This window comes from Sprattus sprattus (genome assembly GCF_963457725.1).
Source record: "Sprattus sprattus genome assembly, chromosome: 2".
NCBI classification, from domain to species: Eukaryota; Metazoa; Chordata; class Actinopteri; order Clupeiformes; family Clupeidae; genus Sprattus; species Sprattus sprattus.
In genome coordinates, this window is record NC_137921.1 from 23088253 (window position 1) to 23110230 (window position 21978).

General features: G+C 42.8%; 2 protein-coding genes across 2 annotated transcripts in view; one reads left to right on the forward strand and one right to left on the reverse strand.

Annotated features, from left to right (window-relative positions):
* The window catches only part of arhgap18 (Rho GTPase activating protein 18), a gene marked incomplete at its 5' end in the record, with an annotated part of 29312 nt that extends 11882 nt beyond the window's left edge, over positions 1 to 17430 (forward strand). Inside the window, 12 exons of the mRNA XM_080832719.1 lie at positions 30 to 96; positions 1388 to 1560; positions 2128 to 2293; positions 6113 to 6204; positions 6444 to 6521; positions 8278 to 8437; positions 8976 to 9058; positions 10084 to 10290; positions 11476 to 11628; positions 12433 to 12557; positions 14962 to 15017; positions 15350 to 17430. Of these exons, the coding sequence (XP_080688845.1) occupies positions 30 to 96; positions 1388 to 1560; positions 2128 to 2293; positions 6113 to 6204; positions 6444 to 6521; positions 8278 to 8437; positions 8976 to 9058; positions 10084 to 10290; positions 11476 to 11628; positions 12433 to 12557; positions 14962 to 15017; positions 15350 to 15441 (1452 nt within the window). The 3' untranslated portion in view covers positions 15442 to 17430. The remainder of the gene's footprint in view (positions 1 to 29; positions 97 to 1387; positions 1561 to 2127; positions 2294 to 6112; positions 6205 to 6443; positions 6522 to 8277; positions 8438 to 8975; positions 9059 to 10083; positions 10291 to 11475; positions 11629 to 12432; positions 12558 to 14961; positions 15018 to 15349) is intronic.
* Positions 17431 to 17660: 230 nt separating this feature from the next.
* The window catches only part of LOC308360104 (enoyl-[acyl-carrier-protein] reductase, mitochondrial), a gene marked incomplete at both ends in the record, with an annotated part of 6374 nt that continues 2056 nt past the window's right edge, over positions 17661 to 21978 (reverse strand). Inside the window, 9 exons of the mRNA XM_080831867.1 lie at positions 17661 to 17824; positions 18112 to 18184; positions 18361 to 18421; positions 18802 to 18875; positions 19024 to 19126; positions 19846 to 19948; positions 20534 to 20677; positions 21011 to 21142; positions 21323 to 21410. Of these exons, the coding sequence (XP_080687993.1) occupies positions 17661 to 17824; positions 18112 to 18184; positions 18361 to 18421; positions 18802 to 18875; positions 19024 to 19126; positions 19846 to 19948; positions 20534 to 20677; positions 21011 to 21142; positions 21323 to 21410 (942 nt within the window). The remainder of the gene's footprint in view (positions 17825 to 18111; positions 18185 to 18360; positions 18422 to 18801; positions 18876 to 19023; positions 19127 to 19845; positions 19949 to 20533; positions 20678 to 21010; positions 21143 to 21322; positions 21411 to 21978) is intronic.

Consider the following 21978-nt stretch of genomic DNA (forward strand, 5'->3'; position numbering starts at 1 on the left):
GCTTCTCTCTTCTTCTGTTCCTCTTTTAGCGGCTCGGCCAAGACTCGCAGGCCACCGAGAGAAGTGAAAATGGAAAACGGGATGTTGCGTCCTCTGGTATGTGTCACCCAGCCAGAAGACTGGCCCGGGCATGTTCCTCTCTCCACCCCCTCCTCCCCTTACCTGAGCTTATTTAGCTCTCTTGCCTTCCTGTTGTCTTTTTTTTCTTCTCCTCTCTCTCGTAGCCCTGGTCTCAGCTACACTATGACACCTCTACAAAGAGGTCATAAAGAAGAAGAAGTGTGAATCCGAAGTTGAGTCAGCCACGCCGTGCCATAAGCAGCACAAGGTGAAATGAGATACCTTGGCAGGCGTGCAGATATCCTCTCCTCAGACATTTAAAGGGGCAAAAAAGATGGCCGTGATAAAAGAAGACACTCTGTACACCCCCCACACACACGCATACACATTTTGGAAAAGAGCCAAAGTGTGACTCTCTGGCTAAAAAAAGTTCACTTCAGCATTGTCATGTTGGGCAATAGGGTGGAAGTCGGCTGCAGGGCTCCTCAGTGACCTTTACTCGGGGGCTCAGAGGATTCTGTGGGGCCTTTGTCTGTTTGTGACTCTCAACCCCTTCTGGGTCCGTTAGCGTAGGAGCCCCTTCTGGAAGCCTGGCAGTCTTTTTGACTGTCTGCAGGAACAGTTCCGATCCAGCAGAACTTCGAATATTACTCTCTGTGTTTTTTTATATATTTTTTTTCAATTGTGGACTTTCATCCTTTTTGTAACACCGGTTGTCTTGAATCTGTGTGGTAGTCATTAAAAGGTTATGATTGACCAGAGTTGGTGTAGGTGCAATCATGCTTGGCACGTGTGCCTGGCAATAATAATGAAACTAGATAATGTGTTGGGTCATAGTTTGGTTTGTGCTGGACGTAATTTGTACTGATTGCATCAGTGAGCCAATAAAAGGAACGTGTCGTTAAAGTGTTTGATTGCCCTTACGTTACCTCTTTGGGGTTTGTGTGTGTGTATTCATGTCCATGTGTGTTTGCGGTTCCGTGTGTGTTTATATGAATATACGGTTGAAATATTTCTTTAAATATTTGTTTCGATGTCCATTTATGCATATGTGTGTGTGTCTGTGTATGTATTTGTTCTATCTGTGTTTGTGTGTGTGTGTGTGTGTGTGTGTGTGTGTGTGTGTGTGTTAAAAGTATACCTGTATGTGTATGTATTTGTTCTATGTGTGTGTGTGTGTGTGTGTGTGTGTGTGTGTGTAAAAAGTATATGTGTATTTGTTGTGTTTGTTGATTTGCTTGTGTGACATGTATGTATACTTAGATGTGTATTTGCAGTGGTATGCTTATGTGTATGTGTGTGTGTCTGTGTGTGTGTGTATTCATAGATAAGGCCATGGGAAATGGAGCATGTCCCCCCGCCGACCAGTCCACCCTCAACTTGGAGACGGACCTCAACCTGGAAGTGTCATTCGCCGAACAGGCGCTAAGCTACAGGGAGAGGTCAAAGGGCGTCGAGAGCCAAAGCCAGAGTGAGAGCGAGGCAGAAGACAAGCTGCCGGTGAGGGCCATTAAACATTAACATGTGCACTGATTTACCTGAGCCACGGCCCGAGCAAAGTTTACCTGAACAAAACAGGAAGTGGGGCTCGCAACTCCAAGTGTGGCCACGACAGCCTTTAAAATAGGGCAGTGGGGAGGGGGGAGACTAAGAAATGTCAGTGCTTGAGAGGCGCATTCAAACATTGTTTGCCCATTACGCTGTAGGCTGCACTATATATCTAGATGAGTTATAGAGTAGAGGAGTTGCAGAAGCAGAGTAAAGCGTGGTAAGCAAAGGTGATCCAGGCTACTCAAAATCCAGACCACAATAACAGATGGAATGATATGCATTTATGTTTGTCATGGTTTTAGTCAATGAAGTTTTGTAGAAATTAAATAACGAAATGGAAAAAAAAAACCACATAGCTTCTTGTCACTAGTGTTTTGTTTTTGTGTCGGTCTGAGTAGCTGGGGCCATATGTGTTGAAGTGACACCTGGTGGAGACTTGGTGGAACATGTGGTGGAGCAAAGTCGTTTCCTCTTACAAGCCCTGCATTTATGCTCCCCCTTATTTGACCCCATCAGAATTTCAAAGTTCCCCCGGACAAGACCGGCCGGACTAAGATCGGGGACTTGGCCCCTCAGGACATGAAGATGGTGCGGCGGCTCGTGCTGATTGAGATGACCGCCCTGTTCGACATGGGGAAGATCGACTGGAAATCAAACAAAGTGGTCAAGCTGAAAGAGAAAGGTTAGGCGAGAGGACTTGGAACAACCTTGCTAGTCAGGGACAGGAAGACGAGGTAAGGGGTGGATCGGACCATCTATTAGAGAATGGCAGGGGAGACGAGGCTCCTTGTGGGTAGCCGTTGATTTTAGGACAGGGTGTCACGTTTAATGGTAATAAATAATAATAATAAATAATTGTCAGGTTTAGAGAGGGTGTTTGTGATACTCGTCTGGCACTGGAACAGGACGTTTTCATGCGGATAAAATGAACTGAACAGTGAACTGCGAACAGCAGACCTGGCAACCTGCACGCATTTTGTGTACCCTCCCCCTCTTTTGGACATATTTTTCATATTCAGATGACATGTACTTTTGTAAGCATGCAACTACTGGTGGCGGCCGCAAGGTGCTCAGGGCCTGATTTACTAACAGGATTGCGCCCATTTCAGGCGTAAAATAGCGGTCATAAACATAACACAGTATTTACTAAGGGGGCGCATTTGAGTAGAGGCGCATATTAACGCTTTGTGGGTGTGGACGGGGAGGGCACGGAAACGTGGGTGGAAACATTGGGCGTCTAGCGCAAATATATGGGAGGAGAGAAGATAAGTGCGCCTAATGATGTATTGCGTGGTATTTACTAAAACTGCCTGACGAGCGCACGTCTCTAATTTGCGGGATAATTCTCCGCCTCATAAAAGCACGTCTTAACCAGGAAGCGCATTTCCATTGAGTCTGAAAACGTTGATATGGCAGCAGTTATAAGAGCAAGGTGAAGATATAGACAGAGACAGCGCACAGAAATGTTTTTTTCAACTCGTATAACACTTTTTCAGTTAAGCGATCCACAAATCATTAGACGGTACAGGTTAACCAGCCATGCAATACTTCAATTACTGAACCAGATCAGAGACGACATCGAACCCTCCAACCGGAGATCACATTCCATTCCATTCGTTGTTAAAATCCGGACAACATTGCAAATATTGGCATCGGATCATTCACATCAACAGTTATAGCATCAGCAGTTGGTATATCTCAGCCTTCACTCAGCCAAATATTCACCCAGGTACTCGACGCATTGCTACGGAGCACTGGTCAATACATTTCCCCACTGCCATAGCTGAAATTAGAGACATCAAACAGGACTTTTTTTTAAATCGCAAACTTTCCGAACGTGATTGGAACCATTGATTGCACCCACGTCCATATATATTGTAGTGAACCCATGTCCCTTGTAGAAATTATTAATCTCGCCATGTACACATCTATATTGTTATAATAGACAGTTTATGCATTAATGCCAACAATAGCATATTCTTTATAATTGTGTTCTTTTAAACATCTCGCTGTAGGTGATGGCGGGCAGAACAACAATATAGCAGCGCACACATTGAATCCGGTTCAGTGATTGAGCGAACGTGAACCAATATATCTATCTCTTCTTCACTGAACCTTCATTTTCTCTTCCTAAATAAATACCACGGAAAATGCGCAAAAACACTTTGCGTTAATGTGCGACAGCAGATTAAGCTGCGGTTGCAATGTTAGTAAATCAGGCCCTATAGGGCGGAGTAAACACAGATTGCCCAGCGCGGATCTGGTTTGATAAATACCACGGAAAATGCGCAAAAACACTGTGCGTTAATGTGCGACCGCAGATTAAGCTGCGGTCGCAATGTTAGTAAATCAGGCCCTCAGTGTTGCCAGATTGTAAATGGCGTATCATATCAAAGGCTCCAAATGATCTTATTTGGAGGATAATAAATTATATCTGTCAACACTGGGAAAGATTGACCAATGAGAGTTCTGTCTACAGTCAGAGCTCGCGCAAGAAGGTGGAACGTAAGTCTTAGATACCCTTTCCAAAACGTGTAAAGACGTAATAACTAATTTGTGAAAGACCCAGAGAAACACTAATATCCGACGAGGCAAAATCCCGGACAATTTTGGAATCCCTGCTGGACGCATTTTTTTGTGTGACTGTAATGTTAGCATATAAAACGTTAAAACATGTGTTCGGTAACTTAACGAGATGATTCATTTCAAGGGGTATAACCTTCAGATACATTTGTATAAAAAAGTTAGCAAGCATATGATGTGATTAGCTTGGTTACGAGACGGCTACGGTGTGAATAACTGATGGAGTAAGCTCATTTAGCTACATTAACTCAAACGCCACAGAGACTCCCTGTTCTAACTTTGAATCGCTCTGTTGGGGCAAAGTGACCATTGCAAAGGTGTTTGACTACAGACTGTTAACGTAGCAAATAATTCCTACTATTGCAGCCAGTCAACCTACAAGCCTTGCAGGTATAAAACAAATTATGACGTCAGATGACGATTTTCAGTCTCGTTGCCATAAACAAGACCCAATACAGAGCAACCCTAAGCACTGACATGATAAACACTTTGGTGACAAGAAAGTTGAGCATGGCTGCAAAGGGGACTCTTGTCACATGGAAGGCTTCAGTGATGCTCTGCTCAAAAAGGCCAGGTCGCCAAGCTATGAGGCAAAGCAGTCAAGAGCAAGTGCCACTGGAAGTAGATAGATGGATGCTTTAATAGGAGCTTAACATATATTACAAAATATATATATATATATCCAGTTATTCATCATAATAAATCAGCGGCAAAAAAACAATAGAATAGAATATATACTTCTAAAGAATATATGATTGTATTGTTTTTTTCGCCTCTGATTTATTATGTTGAATAACTGAATGATGCGAGTGCATGGAAATATTAACGCGAAGGGCCTTGCCAATAAAATGTATTGAAATCTGAATTCCATAACATTGTATTGGCTGTCAATCATGATGGAAGAGTAGACAAGTTAAGTTACGGCATCTCTCGTGGGGGCTATGCTTTAGGCCATTTGTGGTGCCCTTACCACATTGTGCCTCATATACTGTAAATGATAGACCCAGTGACAGGCTGGCATGAATAGGCTTGCATAATACTTAGTAAGGAGGCAAAAATAATTTTTGACTCATGGCTGAAGCTAAGTTTCTCCAGCTCTCCCCAGGTTGGAAAAAAAGCATCTCAAACTGCATCAGATTGACGCTTTAAAATATGGAATATTTAAATTTTACTTACGGGGGAGCACGCCCCCGGACCCCCTTAGAGGGGTAATGTCCTCCTCACCTTTTTCACCCCTGACCCGTTTTCATGCCTTTAAGTAGCCGTGTGCGTTTGAATAAAACCGAAGAGGATATAATGGGGAAAACTGGAATATATTTACAATTTTCTTTTCCAGTCTTAGATGACTCTCGTCTGAAGTGCTGTATTTGAAATAAAACTGACATTCTTCTCTGTGGACAAAGATTTGTTTTGGATAGTCTTAGACTACACTGTTGATCTTTTGTCCAAATCCCCCCGGATGTTTACAGGAGATGTCTTCTTGCGAGTCGGGCTTCTGTGGGTCAGCATGTTCTTGTTTTCTTACCAGCTCGTTGAGTTAGTGTGTTGGCAGGGCCACAGCATATTCAGCAGAAGGGGAAGTCCAGCACTCCCTCCAGATACAGGATTGTGTGCATTGTGTGTTTTTCATTGCTACCGACAGAGAATATCACCTTGCCATTTTACTATCAAGCTGCTTCATAGCTGTCTGTTATGTGAAAAGCTGTTGTATGACAACAAAAATGGATTCCAAATGTATTTTCATTGGAAGTGAAATGACAGCAATCAGCTGTAATTGATGCAAGATTGTTACTGAAATTAATGTTATTTGAACATAGATGATAGATGAATTGAATTGAATTGAATTGAATTGAATTTAATTGAATTGAAATTGAAAATGAGTCATGCTGAACCGGTCCAAATGTGATTCATCTTGCAGAGTCGGGTCTTTTTGGAGTCCCACTGGCCACGCTACTAGAGCAAGATCAGAGGAGGGTACCAGGGACCAAGGTGCCACTCATACTGCAAAGGGTGAGGAAAAAGTGCATACTTAGAAGTGCATACATATAGAAGTTCACATTGTATTATGTCACCATCTTAACAACTCTACATCACATATTGTGTAAGTGGAGTATCAAGCAGTGGGAATTAGATGAGGAAAAATGCCTGGGCTTGCATGGATATCACACACACACACACACACACACACACACACACACACACACACACACACACACAGTCATTTAAAGCTGTCTTCTTTTCCCCTGTAGCTGATCAGTCACATAGAGGAGGAGGGTCTGGATACTGAGGGACTCCTACGGATACCCGGAGTGGCCATAAGAGTCAAGGTCAGTGTCTCTCTGTATGTATGGGGAGGCTTTGGCAGGCATAGCAATACTGGGACATGAGCACCTGCCTGTATGAGATTGAACAATGGCTAGAAATGGCTGGTTTTAGAAATCGAGTAATTGTTCCAAGAAAGCTTAAGTAGGCCTAGTTGAGTAGTCGGGGGGCCGAGGGGTTTGTGCAGGAGGTGTCATTTATCAATTAAAAGACTATGCAGCTATGAAGGGGTTGCAGAGAAAAGCAGAAAGGTAATGATATCATGTAAATATAAATATTACTATTCTTGTTGTGTTTACATATAGCAGCCATTGTTTTGTCATCATTAAAAAAATGAAAGTTCACTTATTTGCTTGTTTCTTTTTTTCAACAACATTCATTTGCTTAGTTTTGTTTTGTAGAAACCTTGTTTACAGTATTATATGACAGATGCAATGCAATGCAACAATTGCTGCACATTTATTTTATCACAATCACAGTTGGAAAAGAAAATTCAACATTTTCTGCTTCATCAAAGAACTTAGAAACAATTGATTTCTGCTGTTGCATCCTTCTTCTTGTTTACTAATGGCTCTAACTGAAAACTGAATACACGCGAGACCTAGTGTAATACCTGAGATCTTTGGGAGGAGTATTATGTGGTGTAGGCCATAATTTCACTGAGACAGACAAATTCGGAACTGAAACGCTTCTTATCCCAGATTCCAAACAAAGCAGTATGGGAAACGTAGTACATTCTGTGAACAATGAACAATATTTAGAAACATACTCATTTAACTCTTTCACTAACAGCATCAGATTAACGAGTAGGCTACTTGACGTTAAAGTAGAAACTGAAATACTCAAGCACTCTGTGCTCCCCCTATCTGACACATACCTGGTCCGTGTCCAGCCAAACCATTGCTGTCACAGCAGGCGGTCTATTTAAAGTGTGTCGCCCCCTTATTCACTCAAGCTCTCAATGCGACTTTTGCAGCCTCCTTGACTAATACTGCCACAGTCAACTGTAAGCGCTATGTGACTGCTGCTCCCTCTGCTTCTGAGTGCACTTTAATTTATTCATTCATTCATTCATTCTCACCCACCACCTCTACTTGTCTTTGGTGCCACACATGTAAAAGTGCATGGGAATGTAAATGGGTCTTCGTTTTATACCCTGGGGGGATTTCAGATTTCTTTGTGTGTGTGTAAGAGGCGAGCGCACAATCTGTATGCTGTAGGCAGTAGATGAAGGTAAATGGATCCTCTTCCAAATCATTTTTTTTTATGCAAATCATCTTGCACAGTACAAATTCGGTGCAGTTTAGGCAAAGTATTATCTGACTTAATGTAACTGTGTGCGTGCAATACAGGCATTAAAAGGTTTTCCTGACTTTTGATTTGAAGGTATGTTTTTACCTGTAGCTAGATTCTAAAATGTCCCCCAAATCGTTTGGATGGTATAGGGTCATGTGAAGGAGAGATAAACGCACATGTCATTCCCACTAACTGTTCAGGCTGTTCACTAAGTAGTTTTGAGCTCCAGTTTGGAAACCCCATAAAAAATGTAAGAACAGCTTTTGAAGCATGACGTTACCCAATACATCATTAAAATCCATTAATTTGCAAGCTTTATCTGCGCCTCTGTCTCTCTCAATCTATCTCCAGTATCTCTGTAATTTTACTTTAATATCTATATGTTTGTGTGTGTGTGTGTGTGTGTGTGTGTGTGTGTGTGTGTGTGTGTGTGTGTGTGTGTGTGTGTGTGTGTGTGTGATAAAGGCTCTGGTTCAGGAGCTGGAGGCCAGGTTTTATGAGGGCACATTCTCATGGGAGACTCTAAAGCAGCATGATGCAGCGAGCATACTGAAGTTCTTCATCCGCGAGCTGCCACACCCTCTGCTCACCGTTGAGTACCTGAGTGCATTCATCTCTGTGCTCAGTGAGTGCCACCGTCCAATAGTCTCACACACACACACTCACACTCACTCACACACACACACACACACACACACACACACACACACACACACACATATACACACACATACACACACATACACCGACAGACACGGGCCCACTGACACATCCATGAAGTTTGTCACCACATGCATTTCTGTGGCCAGTGGCCATGACACACATACTGCCAGTAGGCTTATTAGGCCACTCACACAAACAAAATGGGTGTATGAAAGGTAATGGAACTACAATAATACTATTAAATTGTATACCTTATACCTGAACTTACATCTGTAAATAATTATATGTTTTTGCCCTTCTGGTTAGATGCTTACTGCATGTCACTGGCTTTGTACCTGTACTGTGCAATGACAGAAAAGTTAAATCTACTCTTTTAATTTAATTAAGAACATGCATAACTGTTGTGTTTTTTTGAAGATTGAAGCACACACCTGCACATTTCCTCATACTTCGAGTAAGTGATTTTCAGTGCTGATTTTTTCTGTCTATGGCGTAATCAGAGCTGCCTACAAACAAGCAACAGCTTCAAGCTCTCAACCTACTGGTCCTGCTACTGCCAGAGACTAGCAGAGACACACTAAAGGTATGCACACATGCATTACACATACACACACATACATACACACACACACACACATACACAAACACACACACACACACACACACACACACATATAGACACATGCACACAGACACACACATACGCATACAGACACATGCACACATACAAAAGAACACAACACCTCTCTCTCTCGCTCTCTCTTTCACTCTCTCTCTCCTCTGGGTCACTCTTTCGCTCTGTCTCCTCTGTGTCACTCTTTCTCTCTCTCTCAGAGAGTCAGCTGGCATGAAATGATGTTGTTATTCAGTCCGTTGACCAGTATGAAACAGTCCTGCGTGGATTGACACTAATGTCAATGAAATGTATATCAGAAAAACATATGTAGCACCCTCTTCAAGTGATACAAATGTATTACCTTGACATTTGAATGACTTCCGCCATAGGAAATGTGACCTTTGCAGACCGGTTGCTTAATTAAATTTGTCATTTCATTTTGAGAGTGTCTTTAAAAATAATAACATTAAGTTGTTATTTTGAGTGGCATGATTGGTCCCCCCTGTTATTTTCTAGACTGAAAATACCTTTTTATTTGTGGTTCATGTATTATTTTAATGCAATATATCATTATTGCGCCATCACAACAGACCTTTTTATTATTATAAAATGGGCAGAAATCCTAAGTATGTCTTAACCACCTGTTCTCAGGAGTTAGTATGTTAGACAAGCATGGGAAACTTGCCAAAAACAGATGAAAATTAGATTTCTAACTGGGCTAAAAACACTGTGCAGTTGAAGATGGATAAACAAGAGCATAGTTATTATTGATAATCGATACACGAAAGCTGAATAATTTAAAAGATACCGCAGGCAAGGCTAATCTTCTGCATCTCTATTCGTGGTTTGATTTGTTTACTTTTTTATTGATTGGGTTTGCAGTGGCTTTGAAAAGTGTTCATCCACTTTTCTGATCCAAAAAGCTACAAAACACCCACATCAGCAAACATGAAATCAAGCCCTTAAATCAAGCTTCATTCATTTTCACCCAGGCTTTGATGGAGTTCTTCCAGAGGGTGATTGACCACAAGGAGCAGAACAAGATGACCCTCAACAATGTGGCGGTGGTCATGGCCCCTAACATCTTCATGTTCAAAGGCTTCCGCAACAAGATCACCGAGCAGCAGGAGTTCTCCATGGCTACCGGCACAGCTAGCATCGTCCGCCTGCTCATCCAGTACCAGAACCTTCTTTGGACTGTAAGCATCATGCATTACCCACTACTTCCATCTATGGACAGTTAACATCAAACAGTGCTCTCTACAGTCCTGCTTCTAGTCAGCCAGCATCAAACATGATCCTCTACCATCTTCTATGGACATTAAGCAATTACTCTTACATCATGTGTCAGTAGATAGTAAGCATCAAACTTTAGTCTCGTCCATCTTAGTTTCTCCAGACATGATTTAAACATCCTATAATGTGTGTCCACAGTCTGGAGATAACTTGTTGAAATAGTGGTATGAATCGAAAGGAGCGAGGCTGGTCTTCTGCCTCAAACACATAACTATCAAACATCACCAGTGGCCATTGCTAGTTCCTATGTGAATTAGCACCCTACCTTAAATTGTGCAAATGAGGTGTTGCATTGTTTAAGAATGGTTTGCACTCCACACTCTAATCAGTCCCACACATACGTGTGGACTGAATTCTGTATACTGTAATGTATGTGTGGTTCCCAGGAGGCTGCGCCTCCCTCCTACCTGAGATGAAAGCGGTCACCCACTCTGCGCTTCAGCTCCACTAGCATTCAGCTAGTCCACTCAGGACGCTCAGACCATTCCTGCGTTTATTTCAAAGCAGCCTCTGCATACTTCATACTTGTGTGTTGGCCCAGATCAGCTCCCCTGCCGAGTGCACACTCACACACTAACACACAGTGGAGGAGCAAACAGTGCGCTGCGTGAGAGTGTGTGTTGATAGGCCTGCATGGCTTTAATGGGACACAGTTGGTACCAGTGACCTGACTGCAGCCAAGGCAACACAGTGTAGTTATTTTTTATATGTACCGAGCAGCAAAAAAAAAGAAAGCCATTGATGTCTGGTGGTTTTCATGCACCAGGAATTTATTACAGAGAATTAACAAGCAGGCTGCACAAGCACTTATATATAACGATAAAGACCTTCCGTTTTCAAGGGACATTCCCATTTCATTCCTTTTACCTAAATGGAGCTAATGTGTCAACACCAGGTTGTGTTTGCCTTTGAAATTTCTGTTTTCCAAGTTGTCAAGTTTATGGGTCAAGAAATGGGTCAGAAGATGAATGGGTCAGAAGCGATTAAAGGTCTTAAATGAGGTCACTTGAGAAGTCCTGTTTTCGCTCTCTCTCCCTCTCTCTTTCTCTCTCTCTCTCTCTCTCTCGCTCTCGTTCTTTCTCTCTCAGATCCCCAGGTTCATCATCAACCAGGTGCGCGAGCAGAACACAGAAAAACAGAAGCAGAAGAAGGCTAGCAAGGAGAAAGGCATGAAGAGGCTGCTGAAGAAGATGACCCACGACCGCGACAAGCCGGACAAGCAGGAGAGGAACACCTCCGAGGTGAGAGAGAGATTAAGGGTAAGGGAGAGAAAGAGTCTGTGACTCTGCCGGTCAAAATGGATTGTAGGAACACGTCTCTTCTGGCGTCTCTAGTGAGCGGAGAGGGAGAAAGAGGGGGAGAGGGAGAGTGAACAGAAATAAAGAGAAACTTGTAACACCATGGAAACAGATTAGCACCTGTTCTGGGCACCCAGGAAAGTCGAGTGTGCTTGTGTGTGTGTGTGTCTTTGTTTGTGTGTGTGTGTGTGTGTGTGTGTGTGTGTGTGTGTGTGTGTGTGTGTGTGTGTGTGTGTGTGTGTGTGTGTGTGTGTGTGTGTGTGTGTGTGTGTGTGTGTGTGTGTGTGTGTCTTTGTTTGTGTGTGTGTGTGTGTGTGTGTGTGTGTGTGTGTGTGTGTGTGTGCATGTGTTTACCCAGTAGGGTGAATGAATTAAGGTTTGATTTATGTGTCTAACTTGACTTCAGTGCTATTGGCCTCCTGCAGCTCACAAAGGCTGCCTCACAAAATGGCTTCCCTGTGACACCTAGTGGACACACTGGGCATTGCCATTGATCTTCTCCCTTTGACAAGTTGTGTAATAGGAACATATGAGGCAATTGCATAATAAAGGGGGTTGCAAGTGAAACAAGAAATGACTGTAAACATTTTTAAAGTAAATGAAGCATAATAAATTAAGACAATAAATGTACTCCTGTAAATCATGTTAACGGCTGTACTGTAGTAAAAAATAAGGTGTGTGTGTGTTTGCGTGTGTGTGTGTGTGTGTGTGTGTGTGTGTGGTGTCTGTGTGTGTCTGTGTACACAGAGTGACAGCTCCCAAGGTTTCATCAGGGTGCAGGCTCCCGAGTTCTCCAAGGTGTCCATGGCTGTTCAGCTGACTGAGGACCTGCAGGCATCAGACATCCTCGCACGCTTCCTCAGTCAGGAGAGGTCAGCACAACATACAACCAACAACATACAACTCCCCTAAACCCTAAAGTCATCAAGCACTAGTCATGTGAAGTCACAACAACTACCAGAATGCACAGTGTAACAGCAGAGATGCGTACCCTTGAACTGCGCTGTTGTTAGCATTGAGGTCTAGCCCTGCACATCATCAAGTATGTCAGAGTTTAGTAAGTGATTAACCTATGGGTGTTGGTTTGATTGCATGGAGCTGTTTCAGTTCATAATGAAGGAGAACTTGCCCTCACTCCACAACTCCCATAGAGTGTTGAGTGACAAGGCAGCATTTCATTAGCCTGGTGACACCAGCCTACGTATTTCCGTCTGAATTGATTTCAAGCTCATACTCAGTCTGGCCCAACCCCGTTGACAATCGTCTCCAGGACTCAAAATCCTGTAGGACCAATCAGCGAACAGTTCAGAGCTGTGACGCAAAACTCGCCTTAGAGGAAAAGACACGAAAAGCTATCGGAAAAGTTGTCTCAACTCTCGAGAACATCAGAAAATTAAAAGGAGAACAAGAGTATTTTCTTGTAAGTTTTATGATTGGAAAGGACGTCGTAGCTCTTCTCCCAACTGGCTTTGGGAAGAGTTTAATCTACCGAATGCTTACTAAACGTTGCTGATTGGTTAAGGGAACTAATGATTTTAAACTCAAGCTAAGCACCCGCTCATCTCGGAAACGAAAATGCATAGCGTTTTGCCAGACTGAAAGACGGAATGAAATGGAGTCACAGGCTGGTAATGGCCAGGCTAGCATTTCATCATGGTGTGAATCCAAAGAGCATTGTTGTTTCCCCCCAATGGCTAACTGCTAGATTATGTCCCTGTTTAGCATTAGAGAAACATAAAGAGGAAATTAGATGTTGTGTCAAATAAAATTACAACGATAAGTGAGTCAAAACATTAGCTTATCCTAAACAATCCACAACTGACACTCAGTGCAGGACATTTGTAATTACCGGCGGTATCTCCTGTCCAGACCTGCGTAGGATAGGTGAGCCTCTGCCTTCACATACGTGTGGTAATTACCGGAGTCATTATCCTCTTCCTCCTCCTCCCTGTCCATCTCCTCTCATGAGTCAGGAGAAGATGCTATCTGAAATAACACTAAACAGTCATTAGACTAGAGCCCGTCTTGGCATGGGGCTATTGTGTTAGGTCAGCTCTGACACGATTCAGAAAATGTCCATCTGAAAATGATTTCCGTGCTGGGCCCAAGTGCATTAGGAATTTTTTCATTTGTGTGGTAATGTCCATCTATTATGTTTGGTTAAATTCATTTCTAAATTGCTTGTTATTCACTGCAATTTCTCACTTCAGTACTAGTATGTTGACAATGGCTCAAGAGGAATAGATATTTCCAGATTGGCCTCGGTTGGGAGAGAATGATCAGCCAACCCATTAGCATTTTGTTTCCTCCACACAGCTCTTTTGAAGATCCAATTGTGTCCCCCGTTGTTCCCCAGAAGTAGAAGACTTGTTTGTGATAATTGCTTCAAATTTTCTCCATTATTTCAAATCATTTTTTTTAGCCTTGACATGGTTTGCACAAAGTAAGTAACCGCAATTAAATAGAACAGTTTGTACAGAACTCAAGAGCAAAGTTGTATTTTAGGACAAAATTACCAGCTTGAACCCGTGGGATGGTATTATTGTTGCACCCATGTGATGGTATTGTGGTTAGTCATGACTATTTTTTGGTCCCTCTCTGAGTCAGAAGGCTAAAGCCGAGGCCTCAATTTCACCATCATGACCCTATTTAGTTATTAGACTTCAGTCTGGAGTAAGAATTGGTGTTTGGTGTGTGTTGGTAGGGGATTTGTTTGTGTGTGTGTGATGGTTAGAGTTATGTTTGCGCGTTTGTTTATGTGTGTTTGTATGTGGTAAGTTTGTGTGTGTGTCTGTGTGTGTTGGTATGTGTGGATCTTAATACAAGTCTAACTTTGCCAGCCCTGGCTAGTCCCTGTATTCTGGTGATTCGGAGTGACTTTAGGCGGCACGCCTCTGAGATCCCCCATGAGTCAGCCTATGAGGTTTGTCGTCTGTCATAATCCGTGAGGGTGACACTCTGTGTTTGTCACATGATGCCCTCGCCTCACAGGGACTCACGCTGCTCTTGCTGGGTTAAATCATCACTCACACTAGCCTACTGTCTCTGGAGAAAACAGATCAAATGTCAACACCCACGCCACGCGCCTCTTAATGTTCATGTTTTAACCAAGCCTGAAGTTAAAAAAGAACAGTGGATTCAAAAGAAATTTGGAGCATACAAATAAAGAAGGCAGACTTTTTACTTACTTTTGACTTTTGTTGTGTTGTACAGCTGTGCTTAACCTTAGGGTCCACAGTTCTAATTGAAGCCTTCTCCCTGCTTTCCCTCCTTTAGCCCTGTCCCTGTGAAGAGGGAGGATCTGTGTCTGTACGAGATTGGAGGGAACATCAGTGAGTGCCCAGCTGAATGACATTCCTCGCCACCATCTGGGAGTGTGTTGTTAGAACAGACTGGGAAAAAAATATAAAACTATCTGCCCCTTTATTGCCTGGAGGGTGTGAAACTGTGATGTGTGCTTTCATTTCCATTCGGGTCATCCACATTTTGAAAATAATGTAAAACTGAAGTCCTGCCATGTTTTCTTGTTAATAATAATAATACATTTGCTGAAAGGGTTGCTGCCTTCAGGTTTACTTACTGTTGCTCTTTCTCTCTGCGTTAGGCTCACAGGACAGTTGGGTTGCGTTGTCACTGTCACTGACTTTGCCCTTGTTTTGTGCAGAGGAGCGCTGTCTGGACGAGGAGGCCTACATGAAGGCCCTGCTGGAGCTCAACCCCAGTGCTGAGTGGGTGATCAGGGCTACCCAGCGCTAGCACACCGCCGCTAGCGCTAGCATACCGCCGTTCCAACAGCGCGAGGGAGGAGGGACACACAAGACCAATGCACGAAAGGGAATGTGTCACTTATAGACGGTTGGGAATGGGGGAGTTCATCATGTCTGTTTGACCTTGGAGGGGACACCAAGGTCGTTCTCAGTACAAGCCTTAAATCATAATGCAGTAGCTAGTCCTAGTTGTATATACTGATGCCTGCTGTCATAAAGTCTTTATGGGCTCCCTATGCAGTGTTTCAGGGGCCAGTGTCAAGTCCTCTTTATTTTGAGCAACTGAAGCAAATGTGGCACTGTAGCATTTTCTCGCTATAAAATCAGATTCTTTTTCCCTTTTTCTCACTGGAACAACTTTTTTTTATTTTCCTAATGCTCAAATTATAGAGGCAGGCTCTGGCCACCCTCTTATGCCCCTTAAACACTTCACAGGTCTTTTTGCAGTGTGTGGTTTTTGTTATGGAAATGATAATGCCTGTAGACCTTTACACAAGGGCATTATGTCTTTGGGTTCTGTGCTTTGGGAGGTTTATTTCATGGAAAAGGTGGCTGTCAGTGTCAAACTGCCTTAAAAAGGGCAAGAGCAAACGCATAAAATAGACAGAAGCATTGGCAGTTGCTGTCAAAAACTGCTGAACCAGAATTCCATTGACATACAAGCAGTTTTATGTTTTGACAAGAACTGCATACTGCACCATTATGAATGAGGTGTTGCAGTGCATTAATAGACTGTGGTAATACCAACTGACACTACTGGTGTCTTTGCTCTGAAAAAAATTATCCCTAATATACTTTATAGCGTGCATTTCTATGCCACTTATCTTCTCCCTAACGATGCTGACAGTTCAGTGAAGTCATATAGATAGTGATTTGGAGTGTAGGCCCAGAGGCTGTATCTACAACCACTGGACTGGCCTTGCTGGTAGGTCCCTTGACTTGGTTCCAGTATGTATTCTTTTCTTAAGAGTGCAGGAGTCATCAATTGGAGACAGACATTCTTATTTTGTTTTTGAAGCTGCTATTTCAGAAGTGGTCTTACCATAAGACGAACAGAGGAAAACTGAGTCTCCTGTTCACAGACACCGAGTGTATGTACTATAATGTCCCATTTAGCTGAAACTGAGATACTCTTCAGTGAACAGGGGGAAAATGTACTTTGCAAGAAACCAAAAAACTTTTCGAAATTCTCTCATTCCTTAACATGAACCACTTTATATGATTTTGCATTACTGATTATATCACTATTTATTGGTCTTTGCATTTCATAATATCTCATCTTGTTCTCCGTTTTCGCACTCCTGTATAATTCTTTGTATGATGCAGTTTCACTATGTTCAATAACGAATCTCTTTATCACTTACACTCAATGAATTAACACTAAAATTATAACAATCATGTTATTGCTTTCTTAAACACCCACTGCCAAATGCACCTTTAGCCAGTGGGAAGACCTCAGATAGTCCCTTCTATCAGAGGCCCTGCTCAGCAGTTTCCAGGGAATTTGAAGGTACTGTACCAGAGGTGTTATTTTGCTGTAAATCAGGGGTATTTTTATTAAGCGGACATGGGGTGACATTCGTCAAGACCCTTTTTTTCTGCAACAGTAGCACCCGTCTGTTTCTTCAGCAACTGACCTGCCTCCATGCAGAGTCACTATGGGATGTGTCAACCCAGATCAGCATTTCCAAGTCAGCACTAGCGGATTGCTAGTATGGTATCCCACTAGGTACTTTTCAAAGGAGGGAATTGTTTGACCATTTCTGTTTAATTTAATTTCAAATGATTTCAGTGCTAGGGAAGACATTACCTTAGGGGGTAGTGTAATCTCAGTGTAAAACACTGAATGAATATTTTTTCAACCAGATGATTTTGATAAACACACCTACACACACACTTTAAGCTTTACACTGTGAACAGGACTGTTATTTAGTGTCCCTGATGTACTGTAATTTACTGAACTGTATCTAATGCTTTGAGAATGACCACTAAAATTGTTTTTGTAAATAAATCTGTAATTACTCCATGTCAATCTTGGTCATTGGGTTACTCTGCGAAAATCTCACCAAACGTATACATCCTTCATGACTATGATTGTTAATGTGTGTGTGTGTTTTAGAAAGATAATTGTGCGTTAAGTGCGTGTTTTTGGGTGTGAGTGTGTGTGTGTGTGTGTGTGTGTGTGTGTGTGTGTGTTTATGTGCAGTTTTAGTGCATGAGTAGCACTTGTTTGCATTGGTGTGCCTGCACAGTGGCCTGTATGGCTTGTCTGTAGTTCTTGAATGGGACTGGGACACACTTGGGAGGGGTGAGTTGACCGCTCCTCAGCATGGCACAGAGGGCATCTACCATAGACTGCAGATGGTGGAGGTCTGAAGAGTACACACACACACACACACACACACACACACACACAGTGGAAAATGTCATAATTGTGTCAGATGAGAGCAATAGGATGGTAATACTTATAATATAATAATCTCTTCTGGGTTTTGGTGTGTGCTAGTGGGATATAATAGTGCCATCTGGTGTTGGGTTGTGTTACATAAAACAAAGAAATGTATCTAAGATGGTTGTTTTAATTTTAGGGGAATGTTTATGTCAAATGTTTATGTGATATAAATACATTTGAAATAAGACATTGGTAAGTTAATGTTACCTTTTCGGTTGTTTCTTTTCCATTGGGTCATCCAGAATCCTTTCAGGGAGATGTTTTGGAATATAAGAGACTTCTGTCCACGGAAACGCATTTTGTTAGGGCTGATGTTGCTGCTTTTGAACTAATCTAAGCAGGCCTTCTCACAGTCAGTTTTATATACAATATAGAATAACCACACAAAAAACAATGCTTCCATTTATTAGTAAAAAAAAAATGTGAATGAAGTATAGAAACGGATGCTGAACTCACTGCTGGGATCTGAAGGGGCTTTTTGGCCATGCCACCATATGTCACCAGAGTCCCCCCGGAGCTGAGGACCCAATCACAAGCTTGGATTCAATATGCACATAATCCCCTAAAAGCCTGCTTTATCGTTCATCTTAAGAGTCACATTAGAAAATGGTTGTTTTCTTTTATAAATTATTTAGGAAAATAGCTTGAGATCTGGCTTAGTGTGTCCCGAATCGCTTCAGTCCATCTGCTTCTATAAACTGGCTCACATTCTGCTGCTGTTTCAAGAGGAGATCTCAGGAGGCCACAGTTGCTGTTTCATTGCTCTAGTGACATCATTTTCTACAGAAACGAACACTTTGTTGGTTCCTTTCAGCATCTAAAAACTGCATTAATGCTGGGTGGGTGTTGGCACTCTGGTATGGTGTTATCAGTTAGAGTAGAGGGAACCAAACTCACTCTAGACTGGAAAGCACTAACCCTCCGCTCAGACCCCCCACACAGTTCAGACCAAGCCGGGGTCGCGGGGCCTCCTGGAACAGAGAGGAATTGGTTTTCTTTTTAATCTCATGACATCTGTAACTTGCAGCAGAAAGAACGTATTCTCCATAAGAATAAAAAAAGTACCTTAAAGAACGTCAGTTTGTTTTACCAGCCAGGTGTATGCGAGTGTTTTCTCACCTGTAATATGTGGCCCAGCCCTGTCCTCTGCAGCTCGTCCTCTGTAATGACATGATCAGCTCCCCTGGCCTTCAGCTCTGCAGCCAGACCCTCATAGTTGGGCCTAAGCAAGGGAACAGTCAGAACATGACTTGCGGTGACTGATGACTGTTAGTATGGGCTTACTTTCTGTTGTGTGAGTTAGGGCCAAGTTGCATCTGCAATATCTTACATAATCTTACAAACACTTTTATATACATCCATGCACTTAAGGAGGAGACATAAACGTAAAGCGGGCATAATTAGGGTTGCCATCGAGACATAAAATAAAAACATAATTTCTTTGACTAGATATGACCAGTCGCTCATGCACTAGGAGAACTGAGCTGGGATGACTGAGCAAGGATATATAGATTACCCGACGAACAAAAGAAGCTAAGCAGACAAAAAAAAGCTGCATTGATGGCCATTTAGTGCGCACAGTCTGCAACCCTGCAACCCTGCATTGTCCTCCAGTACTGTATGTGAGCAAGCAAAGCACGAACTGTCTAGCCTGCTCCTGGCCCTCTCTGTGGACCACCAGCTCTGCTGCCTTTGTCCTGGGGCCTCGTGGTCGCACTGCTGCTGTCTTTGAGTGCCCTTGAGAGGCGTGTGTGTGTGTGTGTGTGTGAATGCATGCGCATGTATTAGTGTGTGTCTGTGTGTGTCTGTGTGTCTGTCTGTGTGTGTGTGTGTGTGTGTGTGTGTGTGTGTGTGTGTGTGTGTGTGTGTGTGTGTGTGTGTGTGTGTGTGTGTGTGTGTGTGTGTGAGGGAGGGAGGGAGGGTGGGAGGGAGCAGCTGCACCTGTCTCGGACGATGTTGATAGTCCTCAGGCCCAGCGCCGCAGCAATCTGGATCACTGCCTGCCCGACTGCGCTATTCGCCCCGTTCTGAATCACCGTGTCCCCTGTCGAGGAGCCCAACACAAGCATGGGTAAAAAAAAAACTCTAATCAGTAACTAGCTAAACTAATGAAACATTTGTCCTCAATCCATCTGATGTCAAATATACCAATGTCAGCATGTCCATTCATAACACTGTTGGCACTGGTAAAAGACTGCTTGTATTGAAAACCTAACTGAAGTAAAGTCCCCTCTTCTTGTATTTTAATATGTTTGAAATGTTTAGGACTGAACTCACACTAAAGTGTTTCAAAAGGCAGGGAATTCTGTACAACACTGTATTGTATGAATTCATTTAAAATCAAATTCATTTTTTAACCATTTTAAAGTTTAACCTCCGATGTACATCCCATCATGAGACATGGTGCTCAGGGCGAGATATAATAACAGTGAGCCCACTCTCAACCCCAGTTATGGAAATGGTGCAGTCTATGCTGGTGTTTACTGCACTATACCAAATTAAAGAGGGACCACTCGACACTCACGGATACGGCTGGGGTGCGTGTCTGTAGTGCTCTGGGACTTGGGGTGACGATGAACACACACACACACACACACACACACACACACACACACACACACACACGCACCAGTCCTGAGGTGCTGGAAGTCGTGCAGCATCCGGTAGGCCGTGCAGGGGTTGACTGAGACGGTGGAAGCCCCCAGGAGGGACACGTCCCTCGGAACACTCAGCAGGTCTGCAGCATCACACACTGCCTCTGTCCTCCAAGTACCTACAACACACACACACACACACACACACACACACACACACACACACCCCACACACCGAGACAGGTGCAGCTGCTCCATCACACATAGACACACACAAACCTGAGACAACTGATTGATGAAGATGTGTCCTGATAAGCTATTTTTATCATATGACAATAAAGAAGATCATACAAATATTTTTTTAAATGGTATTGTCTGTAATGAAACCAGTAGTTAGTCATTTCAACTCAGTACTTTTCACTAATGATCACTGACTATTTATTCAACAACATAAAATAGTCAGTCCTAGAAGCAAGTTGCTTCCTGATTCAGTGATATGATAGTTTCCTCACCAAACCCAGCGTCCACAGGTATGACCCATTCCCCTACACGCACTGAGCTGACCGCATCGCCCACCTCCACAACCTCACCCACCCCCTCATTCCCACCCACTGCTGGGAACTCTGGGAGAATGGGATAGGTTCCTGTGGATCCCCAAACCAAATAAAATATGAGGCAAATTAAATATTTTCCTCTCCAACACAACAGTCCAGCGTTTAACACCATTAGATATGGGAAGATGTTGCAAGAACGTTTCAGAATGAAAAACTGTTAGCTAGGAGATTGGAGTCTATTTTAAAATTCCATTTGGATGTGAACCTCACCTTGCATCATATTTATGTCTGCAGGATTCACCGGAGCAGCAAGAATCTGTAATCTTACATTGTGTGCACCAACCGCTGGTAAGTCCCACTGCTCCATCCTTATCAAGTGAAATAGCAAGCAATTTACATTTTTCAACTTGTACTGCAGAATTTTTGTCATCTATGTGAAATAGTGCCACCCCGTGGACAGTGTTGGCACATGAAGGAAAGGGGGTGTTGCATCTTTGTTATATGGGGTATAAACAAGAATATTGGTTAGAGAATATAAATTGAATTCATAATAACATTTTGTTACAAAATCTATTTGTCTTTGTTTCCATCATAGTGTACTACACTGATCATCAATAACTGTTTTGACAGCTGCAGTATGCATATTTAGTATGACAAATGTATCATGCTTCTGTCCACTGCAATGATGTAATTGTTACCAAACAGTTAAACCAGCTTCAGAGTTTCCAAAGCAACTGCCTGAAAAGGGAAGCTCAGGCAACAACATGTGTATAATTGCCATATAGAATGCACTAGAATATTCAGAAACCCTTCATCATGTCTATTGAATAACAATTTTTTGGAGGCCTGACTAAAATACTAAGAAAGTAAAAGCAAGTGACAATCCTGAATAAAACCTCACGACGTTGACACCCCCATTTTATCAT